General features: G+C 39.3%; 2 protein-coding genes across 4 annotated transcripts in view; one reads left to right on the forward strand and one right to left on the reverse strand.

Moving 5' to 3' along the window:
* Nucleotides 1-8,118: 8,118 nt before the first annotated feature.
* On the forward strand, nucleotides 8,119-14,024 carry SRP19 (signal recognition particle 19). The gene is made up of 5 exons (XM_030326433.1): nucleotides 8,119-8,237; nucleotides 8,877-8,952; nucleotides 11,600-11,671; nucleotides 11,794-11,905; nucleotides 13,487-14,024. The coding sequence occupies exons 1-5, from the start codon at nucleotides 8,197-8,199 to the stop codon at nucleotides 13,618-13,620; spliced, it is 435 nt and encodes a 144-aa protein (XP_030182293.1). The 5' UTR covers nucleotides 8,119-8,196; the 3' UTR covers nucleotides 13,621-14,024.
* A 7,337-nt stretch (nucleotides 14,025-21,361) lies between these two features.
* REEP5 (receptor accessory protein 5) overlaps nucleotides 21,362-24,237 on the reverse strand; it is a 35,633-nt gene continuing 32,757 nt past the window's right edge. For all 3 annotated transcript variants that reach the window (XM_030326453.1, XM_030326444.2, XM_030326461.1), the window contains one exon: nucleotides 21,362-23,724. In XM_030326453.1, the coding sequence (XP_030182313.1) occupies nucleotides 23,675-23,724 (50 nt within the window). In that variant the 3' untranslated portion in view covers nucleotides 21,362-23,674. The remainder of the gene's footprint in view (nucleotides 23,725-24,237) is intronic.

Here is a 24,237-nt window from a genome sequence, read left to right on the forward strand (position 1 = left end):
AAGTGTCTGAAATAGAGAATATAAATTATTTTTTAACGTCTAATTCCCTCATACTATGTTGACTTTAAAATACTACTTTGTAGTGTTAAAAAAGTATGGACTTTAACTCCTGTACAGACCACATCATTTTCCTGCCATTCTCCTAACTCTGTCCTATGGTCTCTAAAATTATATTCTGGTTTTTGTTAGACCATTGATGCTTCTTTCAACCTGTATGTTCTACATGTATTGTATTGTTCTTGGTGCTAAATACACTTTCTTTCCTCTGATATTCAGGATAACTCTTTCTCTACATTTGTGAATATTCACTTATTTTAAGTTATGTGATTGTTACTTTTTTTAATTAAAAATACTCATCATGGTGTATACTAGTGAAGGTGACCATTGAATATAAAGCAACATTAGTGAAAAGTAACTATTGACAATGATGCTAAATGGTACCTACACCACCTTTTGGAATCTAAGCACTTAGCCCAACTGTTGACCACTGAATCATGTACACAGCCCATGTACCCTGACTATGGCTATTTGTACCAGAGGTGGATACTTGCCCCAGGAGAGACTCATCATCAACCAGCTAGTGACCAAAGACTTGCCTGGCTTAAGGGGCGGTGGGGGGGGCGGGGGGGGGGAACTGAGCCAATCAATTTGAAATAAGAGTCACAAAGGAAATTTCTGGTTGGTGATTGAGTGCTAGAACTGAAATATCTTGTAGCATTAGGCTGAGTTAACTTGAAAATAACAGAAAACCACATTTAGACATACCTTAGTTTTTTTTAATTTCAAAGATAGAGAAAACTCTAAAAAACATTTGTGAGGAGAGAGGAATAGGCTGCCTACAAAAAAGAAAAAGAAAAAATTAGATTGGTAACATTTCTCTGCAATGCTAAATGCCAAAAAAGAAAAAAACAATAGAATAATATGTGCAGTATTTGGAAGGGAATGGGAATATTACCTAAGAATTTTGAAACCAGCCGAATTAACATTTAATTTATCTGAAATACTTGTATCACTTAGGATCCTTACAGCTGTTAACAAGACCTCTAAAAGAAAAGACGTTCATTTAACGAATGCTAGGTAGCTCACGGGATCTGTATGAGGGCCAGAAAATCATTCTCAGAAGCCCCACAGCAGAAAAGATACCCAACCATCTGTGAAACTGCTTCAGTAAAGATCCACTTGCTTCCCCTAAACGCCAGAACCATCTGACACCATACCCACTGTAAAACAAGATTACATGTGATACATCTTCCTCACGCTGCTCATTTGAGGACTGAAGTCTTGCTGGAGTGGACATGATTGGCAGAGGCTACGTCACATGTATATAGAGTCTGGGAGCTCAAGTTTTGTTTTCTCCATTGAGGAAGCTGGATTCATAAAACATGAACTCTCCAAATCCATGAGGGGCATTTTGAAAGCATTGGGCAACTAGAAACCATGAGATGTTTTGCCATAGTATTCCTGCTGCCCAAACAATTAAAACAAATGGAAAAGTGTTAAGGAAACAAAATTTGAGCAATAAAACTTTTCAAGCTGAATAAATGTGTTAATAATTGTAGTTAATCTGATAATGCTAATCCACAGTGATAATAAATCTCAGTGTTAATGTCCACATAAAACTGAAAAGATGAAATGTTTAATAATTTAAACATTAAATTCCAGATTATTCTAACCCAAATTGGGAAACGAGTTGCAAGGTAGAGAAGACATAAAAGCATGCTAAATTTCTAGTTTTATGTAGGCAGTGTCAATAGATCCTATTTTACTTTTAACTTAGAAAAATACAAAGTCAATTTTTTAGTTTAATGGTAACCTCAATGTTAAAAAATTAAAATTTCCGCCCAAACCACTAGCCAAAGACAACAACTAAGAACACTTGAACAAGATCAAAGAATGGGAGACATAGGGGAGAATTAGCCACAAAGCATAAAATGACAGAACAGTACCAAATGATAAATGGATTAAACAAATATAATAATTATTCTCAGATTGAAGTCAAGTAAAAAAGTCCTCCAACTATATGCCATTAATAAAAGACACACTAAAATGATCCAGAATGGATAAAACTACAAGTACAACCACACTTGCACAGGCAAATGTAAAGAAAGTAGTTAATGCAAATTTATGTCAGACAGTATAGTTCTGGATAAAAGGTAGCAAATATAATGAAAAAGAGATTAATATCACTCATGACTTTCTTTAAATTTCAAATGATTTAGTATCAAATGTATGAAATTACAAATGGAAAATAAAAAAACGATGAAAACAAGTGAGACTCAGTGTTTGACAGGTGACGTGGTCTATACAAAACAAAAGGAGCTGTTTTTATTTGAAACCACAACTTCCTTCCAGACAGGGTGGACCTTGTTAAAGGAAGGCTCTCAGCGGTCCTTTTCTATAGCTGAGGACCTTCATGGGTTTGGGATCTATAAAGCCAAGCCTGGAGGGAGGGTTAGAGAAAATTTAACAGATTTGCTTATGAGAGGCAAGATCTTGGGATTCTCGGGGTACCCAGGCAATGGCGGGGGGGGGGGGGGGGGGGTGGGGGCTGAGGAGTAGAGATAGGAGAGGACAAAAGGAAAGAGGAGGCAGCAAAATGAGAAGTCAGGGTCATATGAAAACCTTAATGATGCAGCAGTTAAAATGATTTTAGAACTGAGATACGTTATTTCAGTTGGAACCCTAAGTTCTTTGCAAAATCTCTGTTCCAGTATTAATGTACTCATTGATTTTTATTTTTCAGAATCTTTTCATAACAATTGCAACTGGCTTCACCATCACACTATCAATATTTATTTGAATTTAAGTATAAATTAGATGTAAGTTTTCACCACTGTTTCCTCTGTATTACATGCCTTTCACTATCTTCAATTCTTCATGTTAATATGATTTGCCTTAACTGGACTATGTCCTTAAATAGTTCCTTTTTTCCAGAAAAGCTAAGTTAAGGATATACTTTCTAAATCCTTGCTCGTTTAAAGTTGTTTTCTTTTGCTGTCACACAAAGGATAATTTGGGTCACAATTCTTTTTCCTCAAAAAACGTTTGGGGTGCCTGGGTGGCTCAGTCAGTTAAGAGTCCAACTCTTCATTTCGGCTCAGGTCATGATCTCACAGTTCATGAGTTCAAGCCCCATGTTAGGCTCTGTGCTGACAGTGTGGAGCCTGCTTGGGATTCTCTCTCCTCCTCTCTCTCTGGCCCTCCCCTGCTCACACTCTTTCTCTCAAAATAAATAAACTTATTAAAAGCAAAACAAAAAAAATTCTAATGTTTACTGTGGCTAAGAAGTTCAAATATCAGTCTGAGTTTTGTTTACATTATACATAACTCTTATTTCCTAACTTAGTGATTGTAGGGTTTTGTTCTTATCCTTGAAATAAAGAAATTATACTGGCATAAGTCCAGTTTCGTGTCTTTTTCCCACAACTCTGTCTTTTAATATTGAATCTTACTGATCTCCAGTCTTCAGTTCAATACATGTTCTCATGTCATCTCGGTCATGAGATGCTGCTTTCCCGTCATCTCCTTTCTCTCACTTTGCAGGGGCAGAGACGAAGCCATACTATGGCTTGAACACCAACTTCAGATCAACCATATCTACTAAAATGGCCCTCTCCATCAGACACCAGTCAGACTCTTAGTGGTGCCTACATGGGGACTGTACTGTCAGGAGTTCCTGGTGCCCAGACATTGCATTATGTTCCTCTAGAAATGAAAAGAGCACCTATCTACCACTCAGTATCAACATTTTCCCATAAGAGTGCTTGTGTTCAAATGCCATAAAGGATTTTTAATGAAACAGTTTTATTATAAAAAAGATTTTGCCTCTAGTCTACCCTCCCATCCCAAGATATAGATATGAATCCAACAGAGACTGGATGTGGCATGTAAGCAAATCTTACTCATAAACACCATGTTGTGCTCTGTGTTTTCCCCCTGATTGAAAGCTCTTTCGTTAGGTCAGGTTGGTGAACTTAACTTTTAGTTATCCTAGGGCAGATTCTGTGTCTTTAGAAATTGATTTCTGGGGTGGCTCAGTCAGTTAAGCAACCAACTTCAGTCATGGTCTCACTGTTTGAGCCCAGCATTGGGCTCTGTGCTGACAGCTCACAACCTGGAGCCTGCTTCAGATTCTGTCTCCCTCTTTCTCGCTGCCCCTCCCCGGCTCGCACTCTGTCTGTGTCTCTCTCTCTCTCTTTCTCTCTCTCAAAAATAAATAAACATTAAAAAAATTTTTGTTTAAAGAAATTAACTTCTGACACTATGGTAGATAATATTTTCAAAGATGGCACAGTATCTGCCATCCCACATGCTTTTTTGCAATGTGGGAATCTATTACTGAGCTGGCCCTGTGACTGCTTTGACCAATAAAATGTGGAAGAAGTTACAAGACCAGACATTATAAAGGCCTGGTAGTTTCTACTGTGCCATCAGCAGGAAGATAGCCACTATGTAAGAAGCCCTGAAACTACCATGCTATGAGGCAGTTGTTAAAGAAAAAAGTTATTCTGACACTTGTTAAAATGGTAAGGAAGACTTCAAGGCTACTGCAATAGGGATACTGGACTAGAGGAGAGAGATCAGTTCAACTCCAAATGCAGCAAAGACAGTTGGAGATTTATAACCAAAGGGCAGAGTAAGGGCCTCAGTAGATGGAAAATTTCTAAGGGTAAATTCTTGTTGAAGACAGGCCAAGGACTATCAGAGATGGGAATGAGGAATTTGATCAGATATTGAGAGTGATCAGATAACAAGAGTAGGGGGGTGCTCAACATACTTACTTTGATGGTTAATTTTCTGTGACAAATTAACTGGGCTAAGGGATACCCACATAGCTGTTAAAACATTGCAGGGTGTGTCTGTGAATATGTTTCCGGAAGAGATTAGCATTCAAATCAGAGAACTGAGTAAAAAATATCTGCCTCCACCAATATGGGCAGGCATCATCTAATCTGTTGAGAGTCCAAACAGAACAAAAAAAGGGGAGGAATGGCACATTTTCTCTCTCTTTTCTTGAACTGGGACTTCCATCTCCTGTCCTCCCATATCTGATCTCGTTTCTCAGATATTCTAACTGGGACTTACACCATCAGCTCTCCTGGTTCTCAGGCTTTTGGATTCAGGCTGATTTATACCATCAGCTTTCCTCGTTCTCCAAGCTTGCAGATAGCATATTGTGGCATATCTCAGCCTCCATGGTGTGGGCCAATTCCTATAATAATCTCATATATCTCTATATATCTTACAGTTCCGTCTCTCGGGAGAACCCTGACTGATACATTTAACTTAGCAGCATTCTTGCTAAAACTGGGATAGGCAGGCAAAAAAAAAAAAAAAAAAAAAAAAAAAACAAGAACACGGGCCAAGGTCAAGGCCAGTCAAGACAAGAGCTCAGAGGAGACTATCTAAAGAAGTTTGATCAAGGAGAGAGGCTTTGTCAAATTTCAGCCTAGCCATATGGAGATGCTACACCACAGGAAAAGTAAGGTACCAGCAACCCTTCAGCTGATTCAACCATACCAGCGAGGCAGAGATATAGGAGTAAAGAAGTCATTTGGGACTTTCTATCTCCAGCAGATGCCATGTGGAACAGAGATCAGCTGTTCCAGCTAAGCTCTACCCAAACTACAGTTTTGTGAGGAAATATTGTTCTTTTAATTTTTTTTAACATTTATTTATTATTGAGAGACAGAGAGAGACAGAGCATGAGCAGGGGAGGGGCAGAGAGAGAGGGAGACACAGAATCTGAAGCAGGTTCCAGTCTCCAAGCTGTCAGCACAGAGCCCAACGTGGGGCTCGAACTCACAAACCACAAGATCACGACCTGAGCAGGTCAGAGGCTGAACCAACTGAGCCACCCAGGTGCCCTGGATACACTGTTCTCTTAAAGCACTAACTTTTAGAGTGTTTTGTTACATTGTAATAGACAAGTGAAACAGACAGACCATCCCCTTAGTTAGCCAGGCTGGCCTGAGTTTTCTCATTGACTCAGTGCAGGCTGGGATGGCCCTGGTATACCTGTATGCATAACAGTCTCACCCCTTAGAGCTGTGAGAAATTCGAGCAAGAGCTATTTTATTATTTTTATCTGTATCCCTAACACTTCGTAAAGTAGCTGGCACATAGTAGCTTCTCAAAATGTCCTTGTTGAATGCAATAGAAGCCATCCAGTGATTTGTAGCACAGATATGTAATCCACCAATTCTTCCCCTAATCACATTTCTGTCAAAGCTCACAGATCATCTTACATATCTACCAGTCCCCTCCTGCCCATGCACACATATATATCATATCTCTTCTTCAATCCCTTCCTCCTGCTTTCAATTCTTCCCAACTATTTTAGGAAAATTTCTCTTGCCCATCTTGGTCTTCTCTTTCCACCTTTGTGAACCCCATCCCTACCCAGTAGCCTCAACCAAGGTTGACAGGTTGAATTTAGTGGCACATATAAATAAGGAAAAGGAAGACAGTTTGATAAGAATTAGATTTGAGAGGCACCTGGATGGTTCAGTTGGTTAAGCATTGGACTTTGGCTCAGGTCATGATCTCTGGGTTCGTAGGTTTGAGCCCTATGTCAGGCTCTCCACTGGGAGTGCAGAGTCTGCTTGGGATTCTCTCTCTCCCTCTCCCACTCACGCTTCCTTTCCCTCTCGAAATAAATAAACTTTATTTAAAAAATTAGATTTGAAAACTAGTGCCATCAATCTCTAAAGCCCTTTCATCATTTTCACAATTTTCCACATGCAACTTCATCCTCCTTTAAACCAACCTGCTTGTAAGATATTTCAACTATAGTGTAGAGTTAAATAGAAGTTATGGATCTAGCACAGAATGGCACTCAAAAATATCAGCTCCATCATTAACTCCCTTAGTGTTTAGGAACCAGGAAACATAACCAATTTTAATATTGGGCCTTTTTGTCTGCAAGTATTTACATAGGTCTAAGAAAACCCTATGGTGAGTAGGCTACTGTATGTATTAAACCTCAGGCTACCTTGTTCATGTCCCATTTTTTCCATATGATATATAAAATATTGATTTTCTGAAAAGTATTTGAGTTTTCATGATGCAACTAAAGTATGAAAATAAATCTTAAAACAGGCAAAGTAGATATTTTAAAGCTTGGATTCATTTCATCCCTGTTGTGTTTTGTTGGTCACATTGCATGAAGCTCTTTTTACAGGAATCATGTACACTTCAAGAAAGAAGACTGATGTATTTACATCAGCACCAAACTAATCCGGTACTGCGAAACTACAAGGAAGATTGAGAGGCAGGAATTGAGGGGGTGGAGAAAAGTCAGGGGCTTCCAGAAGGACCAGATGGGCATTATGCTCAGCCATCATTAGCCTGAATGGCCATTAACTAACTTCAATGAGATTCAAGCTTTGGGGAGGATTTTTGTTTGTTTGTTTGTTTGTTTGATCTGTAATAAAGAATACTTACCTTTGAAAAGTGCCTTTGTTGGTGTGGACTAAACAGCAGCTACTAGAATAGGAATGAAGGTGTGTTTAGTTGAAGAACGGAAATGCTGAAATAGTGCTTTGCAATTAACCTAAGGTATGCAAAAAATATAATGAATTGTAAGGTAGAAGGTGTTTTTCAGTAGTTTAAAAAGGTGTATAGTCAAATTCTTAACATTTAGACGTCTTATTGAAACAGTAATTTATCTTGTTTCACCACTATAAACATACGTATTTGCCAAGTTGGAAACAAGCAAGCTGTGGGGTCCAGGAGCAGATCAAGATTAAACATAAGAGGCATTTCCTCGTCTACTCGGATCTGTGTAGACAGATCACTCGCGGTATACAGCCTTCACCTAAGGGTGAGGGTAGCTAACACCATTCAAACTCAGTGTGAAACTGGATGTGAAGGAGCGTAAAATATTAACCCCATTTTAGCGACAGCGTAAGGTTCTAAAACTTCGGGTTTTGACAAGACAAGAGAAGGAATTCGAAGCTTTCGTGGATCCTCTCGCGATAAGTGAGGTGCTAACGCCACGTCAGAAACTACATACGTTAGTGCAGAGCGACAGATGCCGGAACAAATGATAACTGAACAACCGCGGAAGCGTAGGCGGGGAGGTGGGCTGGACTTCCGCCGGAAAACGGAGTCGCCTGGGAAATCTCAGAGCCGATTACCGGCAGGCTTTCTGCCCGGAGGCCGTGGGCGGGCGCTGTGTGGGCCTGGGCGAAGATGGCTTGCGCTGCTGCACGGTCCCCGGCCGACCAGGACAGGTGGGTCCTGAGAAAGGGACGGGCTTGCCGCGAGCCCGCGGGTGTTGCGCCACCCTCCCCACCCCCGAGAAAGGCTAGCGGCGGGGAGCTGGGCTCCGGCCGCAGGCTCCGGGCCGCTCCCCGGGTGTCGGTTCCTCTGGGAGGCCAGCAGCGCCAGGCTCTTCGTAGGTCCTCGAAATTCCGACTCTGGGTAGCTCAGTGTCTGCCTGTACCTGAGACAAAGGACCTTGGGTGCGACGTGGGCAGACATTGAGTAACAGACTCACAAGTGACAAATCTGTTCTCTTGTTACGTTCAGGAAGGTTCGTTCAGGTTCTTCACAGTCTTTTAAAACCTCTGGTGCCGTAGTTTCTGTGTGACAGCAGGCCCCACCCTCGGGAAGTTCTCTAGGCAGCTGTAGCTAACTGAACAGTGAAGGCATTGGTTTAGTTTGGTTTTAAACCTTCTCTGGCAAGTGGTGTTTTCTAAGTAGTAAACGAAAGTTTACTTTTTAGGTAAGTTAAGTAAAAGGGAGACAATTTAAAGAAAAACTACTAAGTAAATAACAGGTATGCTGGCAGTCCTGTTGGTGATGAAAGAATGAATGAGTTTTTGGAAATACTGCTCTGCTGATACTAGCTGTGCTTCCTTCTGTGACAGATTCATTTGTATCTATCCCGCTTATTTAAATAACAAGAAGACCATCGCGGAGGGGAGGCGAATCCCCATAAGCAAGGTAAATGGGCTGCCACCTCGGTACTTGAGGGGCTCTGAGAGGTTGTACTGTTAGGGCTGCAAGGGCTTCTTTTACTGGACTGTATTGTGTAGGACCTGAAGTGAACAGCTGCCAAGAATTGAGGCGCTTAACAGTGGTGAAACCAGAAAGGCTCTAATTCCTAGCTGGGGGGATTTTTTAAATGGTTCTTCATGAGCCTGTGCTTGAAAGAGGATGGGTGGGGTAGGGTTTGCATGTTGTTACTGGTTTTTAAACCAAGATTGTGAAAACCTTGCCCTTAATAAAGGAAACCAAGCTTACATTATTGTATATGTCCAGAATGCAACTGCGTTTTTAAAAAAGACTTGCAGAGGGGCGCCTGGGTGGCTCAGTCGGTTAAGCATCTGACTTCGGCTCAGGTCATGATCTCGCGGTCCGTGAGATCGAGCCCCACGTCAGGCTCTGAGCTGTCAGAGCCTGTTTCAGATTCTGTGTCTGTTTCTCTGACCCTCCCCCGTTCATGCTCTGTCTCTCTCTGTCTCAAAAATAAATAAACATTTAAAAAAATTTTTTTAATTTAAAAAAAAATAAAAAGACTTGTAGAGAATTTAGATGTGTTGAGTTTTATAGTTTATGTCCATTATCTTTTTTTTTTTTTTTAGGGGTAAAGTGTAATACTTTTAAAAAGTAGGGTGTTGCAGCTGTTAAAAATAGGATTTTTCCCTTGTTTAGGTTTTACTTTTTCATGTTTGTTTATTTTTGAGACAGAGTAAGCAGGGTAGGGATGGAGAAGCAGGGAGAGGGAGAATCCCAAGCAGGCTCCATGTTGTCAGTGCAGAGCCCGAGGATGGGCTCGATCTCATGAAACCGTGATATCATGACCAGAGCCGAAATTAAGTGTGGGACACTTAATCAACTGAGCCAAGCGCCCCAAAGCCCTGTTTATGTTTTGTAATCTAATGACAGATTCAAGGAAGTGACCTGAAGCGATGCATTATTTTTGTGTTATTTAATATTTCCCATTTTGTTGTTTAGATATGTGTAAAGGAAGGTCTGCTTTGCTGCCCCAGAGTAAAAGAGACTATACCAAAGCCCTGATTCAGGATAATGCCTGACATCAAGCCAATGTGACAGAGGCCTCTGGTAGCAGGGTCTCACATAACTTGGAGAATAACTGGTTTTTAACTTTATTGACATATAGGATACATACAGAAATATAGATAAGTCTTAAGTGTATATCTTGATTAATTTTCACAGACCGAGTACACACATGGGTAACCAAGCACCCAAATTAAAAAAAGAAAGCATTTTCAGCACCTAGGAAGATTCTTTTGTCTCCTCACAGTCACTGCCCCCTCCTCATACTCACAAGGATAACCACTGTCCTGACTTCCAGCACAATATATTAATTTTGTTTTTAAACTTTATTTTTTAAATTTTATTTTATTTATTATTATTTTTTAAATGTTTTTATTTATTTTTGAGACAGAGACAGAGCATGAGCAGAGGAGGGGCAGAGAGAGAGGGAGACACAGAATCTGAAGCAGGTTCCAGGCTTTGAGCTGTCAGCACAGAGCCCAACGCGGGGCTTGAACCCACAACTGCGAGGTCATGACCTGAGCTGAAGTTGGAAGCTTAACCGACTGACCCACCCAGGCGCCCCTTTAAATTTTATTTTAAAGTAATCCCTGCACCCAGCGTGGGGCTTCAACTCACAACCCCAAGATCAAGAGTCGCATGCTCCTCCAACCAAGCCATCCAGGCGTCCCTTTAAATTTTATTTAAATGGCATTACATACACTATGTACTTTTGTGTCTGTCTTTTTTCACTGAACTTTAAGCTTAAGAAATTTATTCACATTTTTTAGTATAGTTTGTTAATTTTCACTGCCCTGTAGCAGCGTTTCTCAACAACAGCACCACTGACATTTTGAGCCAGATCATTCTTGTGTGGGGGCTGTTCTGTGCACTTTAGGTTTTTTAGCAGCATGTTTGGCCTCTACCCACCAGATACCAGTGCCTTGCCTGACTCCTGTGACAATTAAAAATGTCTCCTAGCATTGTAAATATCAGAGGGGAAAAATTACCTTACTGAAAACCACTGCTCTGTAGTGTTGAAGTGTATAAATATACCACAGTCTATTCTACTGTTGATGGATAATTGGGTTGCTTCTAGTTTGGGGCTATTACACATACTACTACTGTCAACATTCTTTAGCTTGTCTTTTAGGGAACATGTTTTGCATTTTTTGTGGATATATACTAGAAGTGGAATTGCCCATCCATAAAGAATGCATATGTTTAGCTTTAGTGGACGCTACCAAACCATTTTCTAAAACGGTTGTTACCTATAATAGTTGTTTAATCAGTATTCATTTAGCACTTACTATGCTCCAAGCCTCATACCAGATAACTTGGGAATATAGTGATAAAACAGTACTTGCCTTTGTGAAGTTCATGTTCTGTTGGAAGGGGATGGACACACAAGTATGAATCAGTGTTATTCCCAGGAGTTTTTAAAATTACAGTGCAAAAAACTGTACCTAATGAAAAGGAAACCTAAGGTTTTGATAGGTATTGTGATCGTAGTATTTGAAATGATTCACCCAACAATACAGCAGTAGCCACTTACGGTAAGCTGTTTAGTGTTTTTGTTTTAACTGTTCAGGCTGTTGAAAATCCTACAGCTACTGAGATTCAAGATGTGTGCTCAGCAGTTGGACTTAACGTATTCCTTGAGGTAAGAGGTGTTTCTTTCTTCACTATTTTTCCTACTCAATCTCATTGATGTAATAACTTTCTTAAAGCCTGTTTTTTTGTTTTTTGTTTTGTTTTTGTTTTTGTTTTGCCTTTTCACATTAGAAAAATAAAATGTACTCTAGAGAATGGAATCGTGATGTTCAGTACAGGGGCCGAGTCCGGGTCCAGCTCAAACAGGAAGATGGCAGCCTCTGTCTCGTACAGTTTCCATCACGTAAGCTTTTCTGAATAAACAAAGTTTGGGGACAGCTTATTCCTGTACTCTGCAAAACAGGTTCTAAAACTGACCTTTTGAAAGGTAAAAATCATAATTGGCATTCTACAGATTAATTTAGAAAAGGACTACTGCTAAAGAGAGGAAAACAGTGGTTCTAACTTCTCCTAAGTTAAGGACCTCTGAGAATGTGATGAAGCCTGTTGGTTTCTCCAAAAAATTTGTTTTGTGAACATTTTATGAACCTCTGCAAGTCCATCATTATTCCCAAGTTAATAGTGTAGAATTATTGAATGGTCAGATGTTTATGCCATTTCAGATCCTAGAGGCTCTGGGGCCTGGTGATAATTTCTAAAACTAATCTAAAAAGCCATACTAAGTGAAAGAAGCAAGAGAAATGCATAGTGTGGTACCACCTAGGTACATTTAAATACAAAATATTACTGTTTATTGATATATATGTCTCATTGCTTATTGATTATTATATATGTAAATGTATTTTAAGTGGACTGTAAGAAAACCCCAGTCTTAAAATAGTAATTAACCTAATGGTGAGCAGGGAGTGGGGACACAGGGATGGTGGTCAGAGAAGACTGTAGCATTATCTCTTATTTTATTTCTTAGACAACAACAGTAATCAAACACAATTGGATATCAGTATCCCAAAATATTAATTCTTAGTTTGGGGAAGATGAATTTTTTTTTTTTTACACATGATTCTTTTCTGAATTCTTCATTTCTAAAAACTATAATTTTTTAAATGGAGCTATTAATTCCCTTCTTGTCACAATAATCCCAAGCTGACAACTAAATTGTTTTTAGTTTAGTTAACATAGGTTGGTTTTTCTATGCTAAAACCTGTCCAGGTTAGTAGATATTTCTGGAAACAAGATTGTGACTCCAGAGTAACAGGTAGTATATTCCCGTGTATTTCTTCTTCGGTTTGACATCTTCCTTTACTATCTCTTAAAAGATAAAAAAAACAAAAAACTTTTGACTTCACCAGTAAGTAAAATATAAGTAAAAAATTGAAAACATTTTTCTCCCTGTTTCTAGCAAGAAAATAGTTAGAAAGTAAAAAGAGAGAAAAAATGAGGAGCTTAGTGTATTGAAAGTAGCTACTAGAGCCTGAAGAGTTATTTGGTGCACAGAGAGGGTACCTGCAGGCATAAATCATCTGGGCATATGAATGACATCTTTTGTAGCTTGATGACATTGACAAAATTAAGCAGCCCTGTGTTTCTGTAGCTTAAGATAACAATGATGTCTTCATTCTGTTTCCCAGTTTTTGTATTTAGATTAATTCTCCTTTGATCTTGAAGTCAGTTACTAGAGCCAAGACCAAAATTTGTGTTTTAAATTTTTATTTTGTTCACTTAAATATTTCATTGTAGTTCTTAGAACCCTTTCTCTAGGAAAGGCTCACACTTGAGCAAGTCATGTCTTCATACTCTTTTTTTTTTTAATCCTTGTCATTCTCCTGATGTGACAATTTGTTGACCTTTATGATTAATTCGAAGTTAATGAGCTTTTATGTCTTATTCCTTAAGTTGTACACTAAGCCTAACTTCTGGTTCCTAGGTAAGTCAGTAATGTTGTATGCAGCGGAAATGATACCTAAACTAAAAACAAGGACACAAAAAACAGGAGGTGGTGACCAAAGTCTTCAGCAAGGAGAGGGAAGTAAAAAAGGGAAAGGAAAGAAGAAGAAGTGATCGGGGATGAGAATCAAGTATGTGGTACTACTGTGAGAGACGTGAACGAAGGCTTCTAATTTATATCTAAGAGAAACAGAAGCTTTTTGTTTGCATCATTTAATCAAACTATGGACATTTGTGCCTCCCAGCTTCAGCATCAGAGCTGACAATGAAATAAATTTACATCAGAAGTTTCCATCTAGCTCTTACACAGTATAAAAGAAAATTTCTTTGCCTTTCAATGGAGAGTTTTTGTGGAAGAAAGAAGCATATTTTTAAGTGGACAATGGATTCTACCATCAGTTACTTGAAATTCTGTATCTGTCCTGTGTGTAACATGTTTCAGATAATGAGTTTAATTAAAGATTTGAAATACACATTTTCTTCAACTTTTAAGTTAGTGAAATAAAATTTGAAACTGACTTTTAATAGCTTTTGCCTATGAACTAATGCTAGTAGAAGAGGTAATTAAAGAGAATAAAATGAGTCTTAGTGTGAGCTTAAAACTAGAAGAAAATGGCTAAATCCTCTTGGACGTTTATGAACAGCTAGTCTACAGATCATTTTAATCAATTGTCATCAAGTGTTCAGTTACTAGTTTTTTGACATGGAAAATCCTGGTGTTTAAGCTTTAGATTTGCTTGTTTTATAGGCTTCAGAACATTATTTATTTATTTAAAAATATTTTTTTTTAACATTTATTCATTTTTGAGAGACAGAAACAGTGTGAGTGGGGGAGGGATAGAGAGAGAGGGAGACACAGACTCTGAAGCAGGCTCCAGGCTCAGCTGTCAGCACAGAGCCCAATGCGGGGCTTGAACTCATGAACCACGAGACTATGACCTGAGCTGAAGTCAGACGCTTAACCGACTGAGCCACCCAGGTGCCCCAGAACGTTATTTTAATTGGAGTTAATGTTACTACCTATGCTTTAACACCTTGAGATATACTTTTTCTCAAAACACTAAATTGGATTGGTGATTCTGACTTTATTCCAAAGCACTATTTCTGAAAGTGGTAATTTTGTATAAGATTTAAGAGAATCACTATCCAGCCATTTGTTTTTGTCTGAGCATCATTTGGGGAACTGTCTTCTCTGACTCCATATGCTTCTGGAAGGGCTATTAATTATAGGACATACCACTGGGTATGACCCAAGCCAGACCAATGGTTTATTTTTCAGGAATTTAAATCTGGAGTAGAAACACAGACATATAGTTGATGATGGAAGCTAAGATATTTGATGGTCTACAGATTTGAGTTATCCTAAGTCTGTTCTTGAGGCCTGTTTTGGCTCTTCTGTGAATTCTGTAAACTATACTTTATATTCTTCCAGTAAATCCCATTTTCATTGTTTTTATTGCTTGAGATAAAAAATTCCACTTGATGACAAAATAAGTGAATCCAGAGTTTCAGAGTTTTAAATGGACTTACACACCTAGGCTGTAGGAAGGTGATCCATGGGTGTGTAGGAAGAAGTATTCAAATTTTTACTCTTTTCTCTCTTTAATAATTTCTGTTGTTCATACATTTTATAGTGAACATAATAGTATAGCAGTTTATATATTTGATTTACAAATAAATATTGGGGCAGTCTATGCAAAACAAGATTCAGAGTAGCCCTCTGGGAAGATCTATTACTTAGGAATGTGTTTATGTAACAAAACAATGAGAAACGTAAGCAGGAGTTACTTTTTTTGGAATAACATAAAACCCAAAGGTATTACAGGTGTTGGTTCAGCTGCTCAGTGATGCCCTCCTATCTTCCCATTCCACTATCCATGGCATGTTTCTAACAGCTTGTTGTCTCAAGCTTATAAAAGGGCTGATAGAACATCAGATTTCAAGGCAGAATGAAAACCTAGCTGTGCCAGACACTTTTATTCCTGATTTAGGAAAGCTAAAGATTTCTCAAAATCCCTCCCAGCCAACTTTCATTTAAGTCTCATTGTCAAGAACTGTGGCTCATGTCCATCTTGAACTGCAAGAGAGGCTAGGAAAGTGACTATATAGCTTTTTGAGTCATGAAAATGGAGTCAGCCTAGGAAGAAAGTGGAGACTGGATATTGGGGCAGTCAACTTAAAAGATTTGTCACAGGGGTGCCTGGGTGGCTCAGTCGGTTTAAGTGTTGACTCTTGGTTTCAGCGCAGGTCATGAGCTCACAGTTTGGGGTTTGAACCCCACGTCGGGTTCTGCAGCTGGCAATGCTCTCTCTCTCCCTCTCTGCCCCTCCCTGCTTACACTGTCTCTGTCTTTCTCAAAAAAAAAAAAAAAAAAAAAAAAAAAAAAAAAAAGATTTGTCACAGAAAGATGACCAGAGTCTAAAATTATTTGGGTTATGGGGCAATAGGGATTGTCAGAAAGGTTTCGGGACTCTTTCTGTAATGCGGCAATCAGTGCATAATTGAACTTTTCACATTGTTGCAGTCAGTGCATAATTGAACTTTTCTTTGCCAATCAAGTAAAAAATACAGTCTTTTCTTTTTTTTTTAAAAATTTTTTTTCAACGTTTATTTATTTTTGGGACAGAGAGAGACAGAGCATGAACGGGGGAGGGGCAGAGAGAGGGAGACACAGAATCGGAAACAGGCTCCAGGCTCCGAGCCATCAGCCCAGAGCCCGACGCGGGGCTCGAACTCACGGACCGCGAGATCGTGACCTGGCTGAAGTCGGACGCTTAACCGACTGCGCCACCCAGGCGCCCCAAATACAGTCTTTTCTAATGAGCAACACTGAGCAGGTATTTTTATGTTGAAATGCCATTTGTATTTATTTCAGTGAGTTATGTTCACATCCTTTGGCCTTTTTTTTTTTTTTTTTTTTTTTAATTTTTTTTTTTTTCAACGTTTATTTTATTTTTGGGACAGAGAGAGACAGAGCATGAACGGGGGAGGGGCAGAGAGAGAGGGAGACACAGAATGGGAAACAGGCTCCAGGCTCTGAGCCATCAGCACAGAGCCCGACGCGGGGCTCGAACTCACGGACCGCAAGATCGTGACCTGGCTGAAGTCGGACGCTTAACCGACTGCACCACCCAGGCGCCCCTCCTTTGGCCACTTTTTAAGGACTTTATTGTTATCAGTATAATAGATAATGTAAAGAGCCAGCTAGTTTTTGTGTGTTTTCTATTTATTTTTTTAATGTTTCTTTTTGAGAGAGACAGAGCATGAGCAGGGGAGGAGCAGAGAGAGAGGGAGACAGAATCTGAAACAGGCTCCAGGCTCTGAGCTGTCAGCACAGAGCCTGATGTGGGGCTCGAACCTATGAGCCATGAGATCATGACCTGAGCCAAAGTCGGATGCTTAACAGACTGAGCCACCCAGGCATCCGTTTGTTTTTTAGGCATTAACTTCTATCTGTTGAAGAAAACGATTTAGTTTTACCCCCCAATGTATGCTTCCTATCCCTCCCTCCTACCACTCTATTTCATAACTTTAATCAGTATTCAGAGTTCACATTACTATCCTGTATTCCATTCATAGCTGAACCATGCAATACTTTGCTACTCAAATGTGTGGTCAGGGGTCCAGCAGCACTGGTCTCTCCCTCCTACCACTCTATTTCATAACTTTAATCAGTATTCAGAGTTCACATTACTATCCTGTATTCCATTCATAGCTGAACCATGCAATACTTTGCTACTCAAATGTGTGGTCAGGGGTCCAGCAGCACTGGTCTCTCCTGGGAAATTGTGAAAAATGCAAAATCTTTGGCCCCAGCCCAGAATTGAAAAGGTCCCCAAGGGATTCTTATGCACATTACAGTGAGAAACACTGAAGTATGCTTTTGTTATTTTTGTTTTCTGGATTTGTGTTTTCCATAGATCTAATTATTTTATTAGTTTTTTAAATATTTATCACTAACTCAACCACACAGTATCAGCTGTCAAAAAATATCCTTTTAAAGAGTTTGTACATGTCCGTTTAATTCATCTTTTTAAAGAAGTCTTTTCTGGAGCATTTTACCTGGTTCTAATCTCTACTGGTTACCCTTTAGGCCTAGTGCACAGCTTTACTCTGCATCCAGAGTGACCTGCTTCACTGCTTTGCTGTTTTGGGCATCCTGTATTATGGAATCCTGTGCATTCTGTCTTGGGTTACATCCTTGTTTGTAGCCCATCTTCAGGATCTTCTGGGAAAAATGCAAGGGAGGTAAATGTTCTTAGGCGTTGCATGTCATTGTACCCTCACACAGTTTGGCTGAGTATAGAATTAGAATCGAAAGTCATTTTATTTCAGAAGTTCAAGGACATTGCATCGTGGTCTTCTGACTAATGTTTTAGCTGAAGGGAAGTCCAAGTCATTCTAGTTAATGATCTTTTGTGACTCACATTTTTCTTGTTGAAACTCACAACATCTCGGGGTGCCTGGGTGGCTCAGTCGGTTGAGCGTCCGACTTCAGCTCAGGTCACGATCTCACTGTCCGTGAGTTCGAGCCCCGCGTTGGGCTCTGGGCTGATGGCTCAGAGCCTGGAGCCTGCTTCCGATTCTGTGTCTCCCTCTGTCTCTGCCCCTCCCCCGTTCATGCTCTGTCTCTCTCTGTCTCAAAAATAAATGAACGTTAAAAAAAAAAATTAAAAAAAAAAAAAGAAACTCACAACATCTCAATATTTTAAAATATCACAATAGTGTGGCTTTGGACTTTTTTGTCTATTGTGCTGGGTACCTACCTAATGGGCCTTTCAATCTGGAAACTTGTGTCTTTCAGTTCTGGGAATTTTCTTGAAAATTTCATCAGTGGAATTCTTTCTGATCTTGGAACTCCTTATTTGGATATTAGATGTGCTGGACTAGCTCACAAATTTTCTCATCTTTTTTTCCTCTTATTTCCATTTCTTTGTCTTTATATTCTATTTCCTAGAATTCCTCAGCTCTGTCTTCCAACCCCTCTATTGAACTGTTCATTTTTCTTATATTTTCAGCTTCTTCAAGCTTTCTTGTTATCTGAATATTACCTTTTTCTAGCATTTTGTTCTCAGGGGGTATGCTTTATATTCTTTTGTTTTCGATTTCATTTCGTTGGCGGTGGTTGTGGTTTTTATTTTGATCCCTGTCATATTAAGTGGCTTTCCTTAGACCAGGGTTTTTTGGTTGTAGATTGATGGCTTTTTGAGTGACAAACCAAAAAGCTGATTAGAAGTTCTGAGCACATAAGAAAGGTTTGCAGACTGAATTTTACTAAAGGGATATCTGGGTGAGATGTTCTTTTAGGGAAATTTCCAAGATCAGAAATGTTTTTTCTTAGACTGACCTGTTCCCTAGAGTCCAACAAGCTCCAAGGAGGATAAAGACCTGGGCGTCCAGTGGGAGAAGTTGGAGTGGGGGAAATGGGTCTTACCATTGAGTCAATCCAGTTTTTATTACAACTTCCCTCCCTTGACTCTGCCTGTGTCCTCCCCACTCCAGAAATCCTTTTACTATCTCTGGAGGACAATCTCTTTCACCTGAAAGAAGATAAGGTGTTTTTTCACTATTCCTTTTTTTAAATTTTTAGTTCCCTCACAACATTAAGATTGTTCTTTGTGATTATTTTGATATTGCGGGTGACTTTATAAAGAAAAAAATTTTTTCTTAATGTTTATTATTTATTTTGAGAGAGAGTAAAAGCAGGGGAGGGTCAGAGAGAGATGGAGGGAGAGAGAGAATCCCAAGCAGGATCTACACTGTCAGCACAGAGCCTGGCTGACCTGCAAACCGCAAGATCATGACCTGAGCTGAAACCCAAGATTCGGATGCTTAACCAACTGAGCCACCCAGGTGCCCCTATAATGAAAAAATTTTTAATGTTTGTTTATTTTGAGAGAGAGAGAGAGAGACCAAGTGCGAGTGGGAGAGGTGCAGAGAGGCAGGGAGAGAATCCCAAGCAGGCTCCGTGCTCCCAGAGCAGAGCAGGATGCAGGGCTTGAGCTCACGAACTGTGAGATCATGACCTGAGCCAAAATCAAGAATCATGCTCAACCAGCTGAGCCATGCAGGCACCCTATAATGAAATGTCTATACCAAAGAGATTAGGTGTGGTAGGCAGAATAATGTGTTGTTCTCCCACCAAAAAAACCCCCTTGTGAATATTACTTCATATGGCAAAAGGCCTTGCAGGTGTGATTAGGAATCTTCAGCTGGAGAAAGTAGTGGTTATCCAGGTGGGCCCACTGTAATCTGAAGGATCTTTATAAAAGGGAAGTAGAAGCTAGAGTGCTAAGGGGTTCCAAGCCAATGAATGCAAGCAGCTTCTAGCTGAAAGAAGCAAGGAAATGGATTCTCCCCTAGTCTCCAGAAGGAATGCAGACCCTTTTGGATGTCTGATCTCCAGAACTGTAAGCTACTAAATTTATACTGTTTTGAGCCACTAAATTTGTGGCAATGTGTTATAGCAACATTAGGAAACACAGACCTGGTGAACCAATATGAGCGAAGGTAAACTGCAGACCTTGGGATTCTTGACCCCAGTAGTAGTTTCTACAAGTTCTTAACACTGGCTACATGTTAGAATCACCCTAGAGTTTTAAAAGCATACTGGCACCTGGGTATCACAGTAGATACCAGAATTTCTGGTAGTGGAGGGAGATACCAGCATTTTTGGAAAGCTGCTCAGGTGATTGTAATATGCAGACAGATCTAAAAACCACTGTATACTAAGTGTAGAGGTAGCGTTTGTCTAACCCGATGGTTTTTATCTCAAAGTGTGGTTTCTGGACCATCGGCATTACCTGGGGATTTATTGGAAATGCAAATTTTTCAGTTCCACCCCAGACCTACTGAATCAGAAACTCTGGATGGGACCAGCAATCTGTTAGAACAATCCCCTCCCCTGCAGAGAAATTCCAATGCACACTGAAGTTTGAAAACCAACTGATCTAACCAAAGAACCTTCTTATTGTTCTTAATACTCTGAGATGTATATTATAGATCTTATAAGCTAATATTGTAATAAAGAGCCAGAAAAAGATTTAATGAAGGTCATTCTCAAACATAATCACTTTCCTACTGTACTACATATAACTTAATATCATCTGATGGCTCAGGATGTGAACTCTCACTCTAGACACCATGATTCTAGACATACAGACATGTAAAAGCAGATGTGGAAGACAAAGCTGACCAAAGCATGCCCTCCAGAAGCAGACATTTTTTTTTTAATTTTTTTTTTTTGTTAACGTTTATTTATTTTTGAGACAGAGAGCATGAACGGGGGGTGGGGGGGGGCAGAGAGAGAGGGAGACACAGAATCAGAAGCAGGCTCCAGGCTCTGAGCCATCAGCCCAGAGCCCGACGCGGGGCTCGAACTCATGGACCGTGAGATCGTGACTTGAGCTGAAGTCAGACGCTTAACCGACTGAGCCACCCAGGCGCCCCCCAGAAGCAGACATTTTTGATAAAATTCTCAAGTTCCTCCTTCCTTGGTCTCTTCTTAAGTATAGAGTAATTTGCAGGCACATGCAGGAAGTGTTTGCTACATCAAAATGTACTTACAGGCAACCAACTTCTAGGAGACTGGGTGTAACGAAATATGCAGTAGAAAGCAACTTAGGTTTCTTTTAAATCTAGTGCTAATTATTGCTAAAAGCTTTTCACGTTTGTTTTCCTTTGGGAGTTTTTCCTCTGACAGGTAGTAACCACCAGGGGATGACTACAGGCCAGGTAAAGAATGGGATTAATGAACAGCAGTGTTTAAGGTTCATTTACCTGTATTTTACTTCAGATATTGCTTAAATGATTCTAGATTCTCTTAAGCCCCAGAAAATAAAATGAAACATAACAGTTCAGTGAGATAACAGAAGTTTATTTACATCCATTTCCATTTAATATATCACATCTTCAGGATGGGTGATAACTTATTTAATGGCTATGCTCATTTTCTTCAGGCTATGGATAGAAAACTTTCCCCAGAGTAGCAGTAACTGTTGATCTGAAAGCTTTCAAGTAAGGGAAGAACTGTTGGGGAGATTCTTTGATTTTACCCCTGAAACACCATTCATGTACACATAAATGCTTGTCTTCTAGCCAGACACAGGCTCAATTAGTTTTTCAAATACTCTAGCCATGGCGATATGTTATCTGGGAAATTTAAACAGACACAATTGCTCAACTCATTAACTTCTGTCATTAGTATGTACACTTTGCCAAAAACAGGAACTTAAATTTCTTACAGAATGCACTGCAGGAAAAAGCTGTAAGGACAAAATAATTGCATTCAGAATATATTTTCTTACTATAGCAGTTTTTAAACTGGTATCAGCCTGTAAGTAGTTATGAGCAATAGTAACTTTTACGCTTCCCCCTCTTGCCTGGTATTTTGTATACTGAAAGTTATATATTCTACATGCTGACAACCTGATTATATATTCTGTATGCTAGAAGTTGCTAATTTTCATTCTTCTGCCACCAAGAAAAGTGTACTTTATTGTGGGGAAAGGAACTTAAGTACTCCTGGAGGAACTTTTTTTTTTTAATCTAAGGCTTGATTTTCTGCTGATAATTAATTGCTTATTTTCTAAGTTTTTTTTTTTTTTCCTTTAAGGTAAGTTTAATAAGATGCCTTATGATTACCACTGTCTTACAGGAAAAAAATAATGTGATCCATATTAAAATATTTAGCTGATATTGTCCCTAATTTTTGAGATCTTTGGTATTTTTTACATCACGAGATTTCATTATGATCTTACCCGTTATCCAAAGGAGAGCTAATTATCTCCTTTTTGCCTTAAAAAGTATTTTACAGACAGGATAATTAAACTTGTTTTGTTATAATTGGTTTTGTTTGGTCAGTGTAGTCTAATTCAGAAGGATGCTCAGTTTTTGAAGTTCCTGTGAGTTGGCAGATCAAACCAGAAACCTTAATGTTAAATTTTTGTTCTGTACTTAAACTATGTGGTTATCTGCAATTTATCAAAACAGAGTATAAAGATGAAGGCATTTAAATGGACCACAAATGACTGAACTTTAAACCAGGGAGGCCTCTTGTTTGTTTGACTTTAAAGGCCAGAGAAAGAAGGTGAAAGCAGTTTGACTTCACTGTCAACTGGATTATATAGGTTAGATCATCCTTTCATTCTCCCAGCCTTGGTCTAAGAGCCTGGTGTCATTAGCATGTAGCTGCTAATGACAGAAACAAGAACATACCTGTAATCAGAGGTGGGAAAGTCTAGAGGTTCCTTAGGCTAGTTTCAAAAAAAAAAAAAAAAAAAAGACTAGTAAAGAAACAAGACTAAACCAACATATTACTCAGCTTTGAAGAAGAAACCAGGAATGGTTTCCGTTATAGCATCTTAAAACAGACAAATCTAAAGTTTATAATCGGCTTTTTTTTAAAGGCCACAAGACATTACTAGTTCTACAGGAAGTTGGGAGCTGTGTATTATTGGTGTGTGTGTGTACATTTCCCCATCTATCACCAAAGTGACTGCTTTACACATCTATTCTGGTATTCAGCTGCTACAAAGTTAGCGAAACAACCAGGTGATAAACTTCATTTATCACTTAACTATTCACTGGAAATATCAGTATTTGTTTTTTTAATTTTCTGAGATATTATTTAACAGATCACACCAGCACACTGGAACCTTCAGCTTTTGGCAGGCGCTCCCTGTGAGCATTATACATGTCACAGTCAGACAATAACATTTCCCTACACATATGTATGCACAAATACATTAAAAACATTTCATACAAAATTGTACATTACATGAAGTAGAACCTTAAAGAGTATCCTAAAATAGAAGTACAGAGAAAATGCATGCAGAGAGAGCCTGTTGAAGTACAAAGCCTGTGGGATATAGAATTTCAAGTTTCTATTTCCTACAGGATGGTAACACATGTCTTTTCCTTCCCAGAGGCAAAATATATTTTCCAAAAATTTGGACGTTGCCCATTGCATTAAATTTAAATGCCCCCTATGTATATAGACAGTAAAAGTAAGCAAAAGAAACCAAAAAAACACACATTCCTTTTTTTAATATATCAAAAATGTTTCCAAGGCAACATTATTAAAATGATTATACCACAGTCCCTAATATAACATCAAGCGCTAATAGGCAGGTACAGAGAGGGCAGACAGGTCTCATCCAGTCAGCAGTTAGGTGCTCTTCTTTTCTTCACCAAGTAAATTCACTGCTGCTTTCTTGGCTGTTAGGAGGGAAGAAAACTGTGTCAAGACTATTTGTAATGCCAGCTCTGTTCCTAATGTAGTGACTAGATAGCAACTGGGATGACTCATATCCAGATGAGAACACACTGAGGTTTGTGGCAGGGCTGAGAGAGTTTCCAGGAAGTGGACCAGAGAGAGACCTCTTCAGAGCACAGATCCTGAGTACCCTAGCATATTTCTTTAAGGTCGTCTAGCCTAACCCTGTACAGTAACCGTCTCCTCTAAGCCGTCTACCCTCCTTCAGGTGTCACAAGAAGCAGGGATTCCCTGGGCATGTAGTGCTCCTCTGTACAAGCAAGAAATTCTTGTTTGTGTCTGGGTGCTCACCTGTTTAATTTGACTATGTCTCAGTCTGATGACAACTAGGTCATCTATCCCATGGTGACAAAAAAAAAAAAAAATCACAGAAATTCCTCCTTCCTACACCTCAGAAATGATGGAATATTTATACACCTTTATATTCTCTTCATTGTGCCACCATTTCCCTCTAA

This window comes from Lynx canadensis, chromosome A1 (assembly GCF_007474595.2).
Source record: "Lynx canadensis isolate LIC74 chromosome A1, mLynCan4.pri.v2, whole genome shotgun sequence".
NCBI classification, from domain to species: Eukaryota; Metazoa; Chordata; class Mammalia; order Carnivora; family Felidae; genus Lynx; species Lynx canadensis.